The sequence below is a fragment of the Lytechinus variegatus genome, chromosome 1 (assembly GCF_018143015.1).
Source record: "Lytechinus variegatus isolate NC3 chromosome 1, Lvar_3.0, whole genome shotgun sequence".
Classification (NCBI taxonomy): Eukaryota; Metazoa; Echinodermata; class Echinoidea; order Temnopleuroida; family Toxopneustidae; genus Lytechinus; species Lytechinus variegatus.
This window is the reverse complement of record NC_054740.1, coordinates 46,993,051-47,005,250: the sequence shown is the minus strand read 5'-3', so window position 1 is coordinate 47,005,250 and position 12,200 is coordinate 46,993,051. Positions and strand designations below refer to the sequence as shown.

Sequence of the window (12,200 nt, the reverse complement as noted above, 5' to 3'; positions counted from 1 at the left end):
GGTGTTCTTAGCAAGTGTACATGAAAAAATTGCAATATCAAATCATTTTCTTATGTATTATATTGTTTTTTTGCAAATTCTTATGTATTTTGTTGTTTTTGACCTTTTGTTTTTCATTGTTTTTTCAATGAACTTTGTTGGGGACTCTTCTGTGATCATAAAAAGCATAAAATAAATACATTTAGACCAGCAAAACCAGAAATAATCAAACATTTATGAATTTTGGTTGAAAACACAATTTGCATTGACTTTGTACACGAAAACACGTTTTTGAGCAATTTTCGGTCTGACATGCACTTACATAATGTTGCGTAATTTCGAAACCACGTACCCGGGTGACGCAAAATTGGTCTCAAAAGTTGCGCAAGACTTGAAAGTAAAAAGTCAACGAGTGGCGCGGTCAAAAAATTTTCGCACGCTAGATAGGGTTAAGACAGTTTTCGTTACCGTGATCTTATGATCATTTCACAAATACATATTTCTCATATTTCCTGAAACCTCCTGAAAATGTGGTTTATACCACCTAAAAGATATTTTTCTTTCGATCAGTGTATGGATGTGCTGCATGCACTCGCGTACATTTTCCCCAAAGCCACTCAAGGGTTCATTACATGCCGCCACGCACAGAAAGATCAAGCCATAGAAGTCGTGTGTTGTGGACACCAGAAGTGGGATCGCAGCAAGCGCGACCCACTATTTAGAAATCCACTGCAAAACGCGGTTCATGTTGCGAGGTTAGTATACTAATACTAGCCTCGCAGAACCAGACCTTCACGTTTCTAATTTCGTGGAGCTCAATAAATCGCTCTCCTTATTTTTTTGAGGAGCTCAATTGAGCTCCTCAGAATCGCTCTCCGTGAGGAGCTCAAATTGTAGATTTTTCTTAACATTGTATATATGCAATAGCTGTGTTAGCTATTAATTAATCTGTGGTGAAACTATACCTCGGTCACGTCAATACGTTTACAAGATGTCGTACACGCTCATGCTTAAAAAAAAAATTGAAAAAAAAATTGCTAAAATTTCACATTTTACATCTTTAAATCCATGAAATGGCCTTCTTTTTTCCATAATTCCTTGAAATTACTTTGATTTCGTTGAAAACTATCAGAAAAATGAAGAACATTCACCACTTTCCCCGACTCTGATTTGAACTTACCTCGGTAAATATTGTAGTCCCACATGTAGACTTCAATGGTGTTGCCATGAAAATCTACATATGGGACTACATTGGACTGCAATATTTACCGAGATTAAATTAAAATCAGAGTCGGGAAAGAGATGAATATTCTTCATTTTTCTGATAGATTTGAACTAAATCAAAGTACTTTCAAGGAATTATGGAAAAAAAGAAGGCTATTTCATGGATTTAAAGATGTGAAATGTGAAATTTTAGTAAATTTTTTTTCAATTCTTTTTTTTTTTGAGCGCGATTTTTTGCTCTCCTTATTTTTTTTGAGAGCGGTAGGAGCGCCGGCGCGATCGCGCTCCTCAAAAATGAAGGTCTGCAGTACGTATGAGTGCCCAAAGCATAATGAAAACCATGAGAAAACTTGTTTCTGAAAATTACGGGAGCAAAAAAACAAGTGCCTCGGAGAAAGGGGCGATAAAGTCAGGGGATCATTCTCCCAATTCAATCCAAGTTTTATCCAAATAATATGATATCGCCTTTATTTGATAATTTTTAATATTTAATAAATTTACGGGTCAAATTCTATTGTATTTTCATTAAGTCGATGATTGTTGAAGTGGAATAGAAGTTGTAAAGAAGCTCAGTGATGTACGAAAGATTTCTTTGTTTTCCCCGGCCTGGCCCGCTGCAGCAGGGGCATTGCTGCTCACTGTGTGGATGGGGCTCTAGCCATGCATCTATTTTCATGACACAATAACACACTGCTGATGATAAAACCGAATGGGGCAGCTCGTTCCGTGACAAGATTTTCTGTAGATGGTATACTGCAATGCAATATTCACTATTCTCATTAACTTCTCACGAATCAGGCTCATAAGTGAGATTTTCGATGTCTGATTGTTGAGTAGCCATTATTGCATACGAAGCTATCATGGATGAAAAAGGGACGATAAACAAACGCGAACCTCGAAGTCCTGAACCAGCCAGAAACGATCCCATCATGCAATGCATGCTAGCGAGGTGCACACAGATTTATGACCAAATCACCTGCTGGGCATGGATTAACTGGATTTGCAAAATAGACCATAAGAGCTTGCGGCTCTCCGAGGAAACTTCAAAGAGCCTCCCCCAGTGACCTATCCTGCTCTAGTAGGATCCATGTTCAGTCAAAGCAATTAATTTGAGGATAAAACAGACACTAAAGATGATTTATTGTCTGTACACCTAGCTCCACAACATCCGTCTTTACAGGCTAGGTACCAGGGGCCCGTTTCTCAACACCGTCATAAGTCTAACTTCTTGACTAAATCGGAGATAGTGAGCTACTTGTCCGCTAGCCATTTCACGAAGCCCTATTTACCAAGATCGGGTACAACAACCTCACTAAATATTTATGACACCTCCGAACTTGTCCTAACTCCTTTCTTAATGACGTAGTGGCATCACGTGGGTAGACTATGACATGCAAAAGTGCTTAGAAATTTTTGAAATTATAATCTTACGTATTCAATCATAGAGATTGAAATTACATCACCAAACAAGTGGGATAATGCATTCAATGATAATTGCAATACAAATAGACTACAAAAACTGTTGTTAAACGCCACAAAACCATTCATTTTGAAATAGTAAAATGATTTAATCGATAAAGGTTCTACCACGTCAGGCCATCCATAACTGAACTCGTATTTGTTGTTTTCAGACCCTTATTAACAGTTGGATAAATTCCATCTCTAATCTATGCATATAATTTGTCATTTATCGTATGTTTCAGTATCAATAATTAAAAATGTTTTGTTAAACTATATTTTGATGACGTTTAGAATCATAAAATACTGTATAATTATCATCATTTTACAAGGAAAACCATTATGGTTTACTTTCGTAAACTATTAAAATTGGATATCCCGGGGGTACCCATCTCAACGTCCACAAGTGTATTTTTAGTCATGAAATGAATTATTCATAATTTAATTTTCTCTGCGATTGAATGCTCCAGTCTTCATGGTCTAAGTATGTATGATGCATAATTCACGTGTGCTATTATTTTGAAAAGATTTATTGCCCAATTTATCACAATATTTGCAATTTTGTCATAATTTGTAATTTTGAAAATTATGATATTTTGTGACCAAGGCTACGTCTCGTCTGCTCTTTTTACCGATAGTATTGATATCAAGGTATTCTAGTTAGGAAGCCTTTCGAGAAACAGGTTTAGTAAGATTGGAACTCCGTGGTTGGTGGATAAAGATATGACTAACTTGTCCATGTGTTGAGAAACGGGCCCCAGGGTGGCAGATACCATTGGGGCTCTAATCATTGGTAGAGAAGGAGCTCATTTATTTTAAATGTATTCATCTAACCAACATGCTTGACATGCACAAAATAACTCAAGGTTCACGAGGGTCAAAACTGTCCCAAATAATTCAGGGTTCAAAAGGTTAACAATGATTTGAGAGTCAAATGAACTGATTAGACTAAACCTAAACTGTTAAGAGATTAATGTCACAATTGGCTATCCATAGTTTAGAACAGAATAAGGGCCTAAATATATACTTACCTTGATGGTCTTACTAAGTTGTGTTGGATACTTCTCTTCTTCCTCATCCCTGACAGCTGCCTTACCCTTGAATAAATCTATGGTAACACCTGGAGGTAACAGACCCTGATGTTGCTGCCATTTAAGAGCCTGACCTAGTAAGGCTAATAGACGTGATGGAGGTACCACACTCACCTCACCTGAGAGAGCTTGGGCAATGGCTGCTCTTCTTCTTTCCTTACTACTCCCATCAGGATAAGCCTGAAATTATCATCAAAATTGACTCTGCCTGAGTTAAATCTCTGTGAACACACACATCCGTTCCAATAATACAGTAATTAATATGACCTATTGGGTGTTATGAACAAATCTTTTGCATATTTTTATCTGAAATAATGCTTCTATATAGGAAACTAATATGGAGTCTATTGCATAAGCAAAATTAATGCATCTTCTCACATGATAAACATACTTGTACATGTACATATTTATGGGTCAATCCATGTCAAATCAACCAATGCTTGTCACCCGACCCTCTTCGATTTTCTTTAAACTCGCACCAAATGTTACCCCAAGTGTCTGACGGAAAAATCTGAAATATTTTGCCCCAAGGTCAAATGGTTGCTAAGATACGGCCTCCCATAGCAACCAATGCGCACTCAAAGAAATTATTTTAAATAAAATTGCCCATTTTTGATTGATTACTGCAGCAAAGTTTGATTGATTACAGTCTTCATTTTAAGTAAATAGGAAGAACTTTTTGGTCTAAACATGCAGAGTATATTGTAGCGCGGACCTGTCAACCGGATTCCGCACACGAGGTCACCGAAAATGGCGTTAAGCATCCATGTCAATGATTTCAGAAGCATGTTTGGAGGCTCATAAATCCAAAACTAAATTAGCTTAGAACCAAATATTATGCACATTAATGGACTTTCATATACTCAACAGAATTACAAAAAATTGACCCAAGAGTGTGTGCCGTTTTCCTGTAGGGCGCCCTCAAAGTTGGATTTTTTTCAAAAGATGCCAAGTTCAAGGTCACGGATCACCTCCCGTTCCATCGAGGAGGGGGACCAATTTCTGTGTTTTGATAGACATTTACCCACAGTTTCAAGTGTTACTTGAGAAATTTTGCTACCGAAATGTTTAGGGGCTGATTTGCGCATTCCAAAATGGTCGTAAACACCCTAAATTTGACGTTAATGACACATACATGCTTTTCAACACTTTTCAAATTGTGATAACTCAAAGATGAAATGCCAAAAGACATTGATATCTTCTGTGATGATAGTCTGTAATTAGTATTAAAAGGATATATCTTCAGAAATTGTTTTTATTGTTGGTAATGACCTTGAAAACACACCTAAAATTAAATAAAAACAGTAAATTGGCTAATTTTCCAGAATCATATGGCATTCAAAATGGTGTTTACATTGACTTTCAAATGGATGTCATTTCAATACAAAGGGTGAGCTTAAGCCAAAACTTCAAAGACATGTTCAACTTTTGTTCTACTTTAAGCAACATAAAATATTTGAACTCAAAACTATATCATTTGACCTTGAAATTATTCCAAATATAGCTAATTATTGCTTCATAAGTAGCATATTCAAATCGCGCGTGTACATAGCACTTTGCAACACATTTCAAAATGGATTTTCTCATAGAGAGAATACCTGATCAGGTTGATATTTGCAGTATTGGTAGTCTGTAATGAGTTCTTGGAGGATCTATAGAATAAGTACCTATTCTCTCATGACAATGACCTTGAAAATACAGCTGAAAATCATGAAAATCAATAAATCATACAATTTTCATTAGTAATCAAGTGTTTTTACCCACTTTTCATTGTGTGTTATTCCATCTTAGATTGTGAGCTTATGCTGATAATTGCAAATCATGTTCCACTTTTGGTCTACTTTCAGCTACATAAAATATTTGAACTCAAAAACCAGATCATTCGACCTTGAAATTGTTCCAAATATAGCTATTTCTGAAGATATATCCTTTTAATACTAATTACAGGCTATCATCACAGAAGATATCAATGTCTTTTGGTATTTCATCTTTGAGTTATCACAATTTGAAAATTGTTGAAAAGCATGTATGTGTCATTAACGTCAAATTTAGGGTGTTTACGACCATTTTGGAATGCGCAAATCAGCCCCTAAACATTTCGGTAGCAAAATTTCTCAAGTATCACTTGAAAATATGGGTAAATGTCTATCAAAGCACAGAAATTGGTCCCCCTCCTCGATGGGACGGGAGGTGATCCGTGACCTTGAACTTGGCATCTTTTGAAAAAAATCCAACTTTGAGGGCGCCCTACAGGAAAACGGCACACACTCTTGGGTCAATTTTTTGTAATTCTGTTGAGTATATGAAAGTCCATTAATGTGCATAATATTTGGTTCTAAGCTAATTTAGTTTTGGATTTATGAGCCTCCAAACATGCTTCTGAAGTCATTGACACAGATGCTTAACGCCATTTTCGGTGACCTCGTGTGCGAAATCCGGTTGACAGGTCCGCGCTACAGTATACTCTGCATGTTTAGACCAAAAAGTTCTTCCAATTTACTTAAAATGAAGACTGTAATCAATCGAACTTTGCTGCAGTAGTCAATCAAAAATGGGCAATTTTATTTAAAATAATTTCTTTGAGTGCGCATTGGTTGCTATGGGAGGCCGTATCTTAGCAACCATTTGACCTTGGGGGAAAATATTTCAGATTTTTCCGTCAGACACTTGGGGCAACATTTGGTGCAAGTTTAAAGAAAATCGAAGAGGGTCGGGTGACAAATTGTCTGAAAATTGGTTGATTTGACGTGGATTGACCCTTATAGTGCTCAACATCACATTAGAATGTCTGTTTAAAGCATATCATAGATCACGTTGACTAAAATACATACATGCATAAAACTTTATACAAACATTTCTCAAGACAAGGTCATACAAGTTTGAGCCCTTGCATAATCTTTAGTGTTGCATTTTAATAAAAATAAAAAAACAAGAGTGTTGCTATGGTGAGCACATAATACACCCGCCTGTAACGCGGAAAATGGAGTTGTTGGTCAAGTAAGATAAGTGAAAGTTAGCGACTTGACCTTTGACCTAAAATCAATAGGCTTCCCGGGATCCATACTAGTATCATACAAACCAAATTATACGAGCCGAGGTTAACTTCGACTAAAGTTATCACGTTTACAAGGACTTCGGAAAGGTATTAGATGAAAACATGTCACTGTGACCTTGACCTTTGGTCCTCATAATAGGCTTCGTGGAATCAATGCTAGTATAATACACACCAAATTATATGAGCATAGGTTATGTTAAACTAAAGTTATCGCATGTACAAGGACATCAGAAGGGAAAGAAAAAACATGTCACTGTGACCTTGACCTTTGATCTTTTTGACCTAAAAAAATCAATAGGCTTCCTGGGATCTATGCTAGTATCATACACACCAAATTATATACATTATGTACATGGACGAGGACTGCAGAAGGGCATTATGATGAAAACATGTCACTGTGACCTTGACCTTTGGACCTGAAAATCCATGTGCTTCCTGGGATTCATAATAGTATCATTCACACAAAATTATATGAGCCTAGGTTAAGTCAAACAAAAGTTATCACGTCTACAAGGAAAAGTTAATTGACAGATGGATAGATCGACAGACGAACAGAGAGCATGATACCATAATACGCCTGTTTAGGACAGGTATATAAAAAGAAAACAATTAGACTACAAAGTTACCCCTACATGTATTGTCCTGGCTTGTGAATTGAAAACATGGAATTATACTCACTTCACGTGGATCAAAGTAGGATCTAGCTAAGAGGTTTTCTAGATGAACATATCTATCAGCTTGGTTCTGTTTAAGCATGATCATCGGATCAGTCTGTCTCAGAAGTGATCTAGCAGCACCAAGTTCACGCAGCTCAATCAATTCTAACACAATCTACACAAAGAAACAAAGGAAATTATTAAAATGATTTGATGAAATATTGTTCTGTCATGAGAATAACCAAAAAATATATAAATAAAATCAAGATGGCGTATGGGATGTACAATGTAAATAACAATAGTACAATCAGGTAAGGCAACTGTGTAACATGTGAAATTTATAAAAAATAATACCTAAAAATATTTCACTGGGCATTTTATATACACTAGCAGCAATTACCCGTTGCAGCACAGGGGTAGGAGTCATTTTTCTTTAGCAACGTGTGTGCGGGGGGGGGGGGGGGGAAGGGGGAGGGGGTGGACATTATTGTATGTACAGCTAGCATGCCTATTCACACTGAAAGCCAAGCAGTTTATTGATGAAATATATTAAGACAACTGATTCATAGCAGACTTATCTTTCAATATAGATAGGAGGTTCAATTAAGTTAAGCATTTCGGGTTGAACTGGAGGAAGAACTTCAATAATCATTACAGAGTGAAATCCAAATCTAACTATAAAATGGAAAAATGTATTAGAACACGGTGTATTCAGTAAGCAGTCAAGAGGCAATCATTGTGGTATAGAAATGTTATGATTAAATGTATTGGGTCAGAAATAAATATGTAAGTACATTGCACATGTACCTTACAATGTACACTAGACTGCGGTTGTTTGTACTTTTTAAATGAAAGGTTGCTCAATCATATATAAGTATGGCAGGATGTCGAAAAGAAGTGAGAGTGAGAGAAAGGGGGGTGATAAAATGAGTGAGACAGAAACAATGGTGGGAAAAATGAGTCAGACAGTGAGGAAAATGAGAGACAGAAAATGGTAAAAATGAGAGACAAAGGGGAAAATGAAAGAGACCCACACGGGGAAAATGAATGAGAGAGAGATAGACAGACAGTGGGAAAAATGAATGAGAGAGACAGAGAGTGGGGAAAATGAGAGAGACAGTTGGGAAAATGAATGTGAGAGATAGTGGGAAAATCAGAGAGGGATGAAGAGAGAGAGAAAAAAGGTTTTAGATGTTAATTTTGATAAAAAGATAAGATTTGTATGGCTTACATGGGCTTTTCAAATGTTTTTTTTACAGGTTTTAGATATCTTTTTTTTACTGGTGGATCAAATAGTTATGCATTGAAATAATTGATAAAAATCTTAGAAAGTACACTGTAAATGTATATCTTATGGAATTATTGTGTATTTTAAAAGTTATATGGGGGTCATTCCATCTGGATTCACCCAGTGGTTGCACCCGACCGTCTCAGAATTCGTTGTAATTTGGTATACATAAAATTCAACATGGCCCAAGCACAAAACAAAAAAATTAGTCCAATCGGTCCGTCGGTTCTCGCGCTACGGCCCGCCCTTTTCTCCTTGTTTTGACAAAAATGGGCGTGACCTTCAACTTTCAATGGCCACTGCGTCATTACGTGTTGACCAATTTTCATGAAACTGGTACCATTTGATAGGAAATTCAGAGAGGAATCCAAATATGCATCGAATAATGTATTGGAGCAATTTATAAGGTCATGACCTTTGACCTTAACTTTGACCTTGAGTTTGACCCCCGGACAAATAATTTTTTAACTTGATTTTCGTGTATGTTAATTATTGGTATGATATTGACAAAATATGTTAAAATCAATGATGATATTTTATTTCTTCACCTTTAAAAACTCTTCCAAAGATACCATGAAATTTCACTCTAGTCCCACACACTGATATTCATGTTAGTAAAGTGTTTACCAGTTACATGATTTCTTCCAATCTTAAGTTACAGTATGCAAGCACATGAAAAGAAATTAAGCTTAATCAGTTCACAAATAAAAGATTAAACCTTTATGCTCATGAATAGGTATCTGTTTAGGCATTTTGATGTTCATCAATATATATTCATTTTGATGTTCGGCAATATATATCATATATATTCATAGTAGTAAAGTCTTCACTTTTATCATCAAAATATATACATGTTTATATATGTATATGATATATATTGCTGAATCATAAAATGCCTAAACAGATACCTATTCATTAGCATAAAGGTTTAGTCTTATATTTGTAAACTGATTAAGCTTAATTTCTTTTCATGTGCTTGCATACTGTAACTTAAGATTGGAAGAAATCATGTAACTGGTAAACACTTTACTAACATGAATATCAGTGTGTGGGACTAGAGTGAAATTTCATGGTATCTTAGGAAGAGTTTTTAAAGGTGAAGAAATAAAATATCATCATTTATTTTAACATATTTTGTCAATAACATACCAATAATTAACATACACGAAAATCAAGTTAAAAAATTATTTGTCCGGGGGTCAAACTCAAGGTCAAAGTTAAAGTCAAAGGTCATGACCTTATAAATTGCTTCAATACATTATTCGATGCATGTTTTGGATTCCTCTCTGAATTTCCTATCAAATGGTACCAGTTTCATGAAAATTGGTCAACACGTAACAATGCAGTGGCCATTGAAAGTTGAAGGTCACGCCCATTTTTGTCAAAACACGGAGAAAAGGGCGGGCCGTAGCGCGAGAACCGACGGACCGATTGGACTATTTTTTTTTGTTTTGTGCTTGGGCCATGTTGAATTTTATGTATACCAAATTACAACAAATTCTGAGACGGTCGGGTGCAAAATTGCACATTCATTGGGTGAATTGGCATGGAATGACCCATGGGCATCTTCACTTATTAGAATACAATATTTAATTTCATTCAAATAAATAACAATATTGATACGTTAGTTTATGTCTTTTTTCATAAAAATATAACACACAATGTATAAAATACAATCATGTTAATTAAAGGCAAGATATGCTACAACAGTATACAAATGAAAAGATCATAATATATTTGAGATGGCATGTTATAATGCATAAAAAAGGTCCCTGTATGTCTGTTATAGATACACGGTATTGGCTGTTGAAGCGATAAACCATTTTTACACTGTTATATTCATATCTACATTTTTAATAAACATCTACATATGAACAACAGAGTTTTGTAGAATACATGTCAAACAAAATATAAACATGTGAACTGAAGGCAAAATACCGGTACAGATAGGATCAGAATATATGAGATGGCATGTTAAGTCAAAATAAAGGACTAAATGATAAACTATTTTTTACTCAGTATGTTCATATCTGCTTTGACATAAAACTATCTACATGAGAATGTTAGACTAAATCGTCTTAAAAAGGTAGAACTTGTTTTGTACAAAACTCTTGAAACTTTGGTAGATACATTGCAACGGTTGTTTGAGCAATAATCCATTTCACTCTGTCATATTCATGAGTACATCTACAATAAACTATCTACATTAAAACAAAAGAAGGTTGCAAAATTTATGTCAAACAAAATATAAACATGTCAATTGAAGTCAAGATACAGTGTACAGATTGGATCAGAATATTTGCTTGTTATGATGTCAAAATAAAGGAGCCTTAAAAAATATATATTGGATGCATCAGCAGAAGGAGCTAAAATATCTGCACACAATAAGCTCATTTGTGTAGTGTTACCACTTGGCATTTAGCATCAGGAATTAAAAGGAAATTAAGCACTGTAATCATTAAATTGGCAACACATGTCTGTAAAATCATTTTACCAATGCTTGTTTATTACGATCACACTACATTAGTATTTTGTTAATCACACAGAAATAAAGTTTAACATGAATTGGCGAACATAATACTAAATATAGTTCATTTATATTTGTAAATGAATTTTAGAGACATTAATTTTGTTGAATATGCGTAGCAAAGAAAGAAAATGCCAGTGTTACCAATGTTCCGAAGAAAATCTGATCAAATTTGCCCTTAAATAAAAGGTTAATAGCAAATCTATTAAGAAATTTTTAATTTGGGTTTTGGAACTTAGCACCGAGTTGATTATCAGACTAATCCAAACAACTTCATCACATGTTGGAATTTAGATTTACTGCGGCATCAATCATTCAATATAAATATTATGTCTTACGTCAAAATACTAACCATGCACTGAACTGTGTGCAACAGAGCACTGGCACAGCTTGGCCTTGGAGCATTGAGTGGCAGGTAGCTGAATCTGTTAAAATACAGGATTAAATATAAATGATGTTTTAATGAAACTGGGTAGGTAGGTCATTGGATTGACCTAATTATCAAGAAAAGGTAACCTTCTCAAAGATTCATCATGAAGGTTTTATTTCCCGATGTCACTGATGTTGACATAGATTCTAGGCCTACAAATAATATTCTCACTTTATTCTCTTCTGATCAGCAAGCAGGTGACAGTGAAGTGAGAATATTGTTTGTATGTCAAAGAAATCGGGAGATAAAACCTTTGTGATGAAGTTTTGCAACACGTACCGTCGCAAGAAATACACACCGCTTGTGAGTTGTGTTACGCGTTTGCGATTACTGCTGATGCATAGAGTACAAGTGCAAGTGACGAATGTAGCGGTATCCTCAGGGGCCTACATGTAGTAGGTAAGCACTATATAGGTACCAACCCTAATCCTCATCCTAATCCTATGAATATTTAAGAATATTTATGAGCTTGCGTCTGCAGGATTGGTACCT

General features: G+C 35.4%; 1 protein-coding gene across 1 annotated transcript; it reads right to left on the bottom strand.

The window, feature by feature from the left end:
- Positions 1-3,348: 3,348 nt before the first annotated feature.
- Positions 3,349-11,727, bottom strand: LOC121415318 (WD40 repeat-containing protein SMU1-like). Its single transcript, XM_041608502.1, has 3 exons — positions 11,631-11,727; positions 7,486-7,638; positions 3,349-3,932 (listed from the first exon to the last, which is right to left on the bottom strand). Exons 1-3 carry the CDS (start codon positions 11,631-11,633, stop codon positions 3,648-3,650), a joined length of 441 nt encoding a protein of 146 aa, XP_041464436.1. The 5' UTR covers positions 11,634-11,727; the 3' UTR covers positions 3,349-3,647.
- Positions 11,728-12,200: the final 473 nt, after the last annotated feature.

Bases quoted from the DNA above. Each gene is read 5' to 3' on its own strand.
- LOC121415318 (XM_041608502.1), bottom strand. The intron at 3,933-7,485 runs GTGAGTATAATT...TGATAATTTCAG, and splicing joins CCTACTTTGATCCACGTGAA to GCTTATCCTGATGGGAGTAG.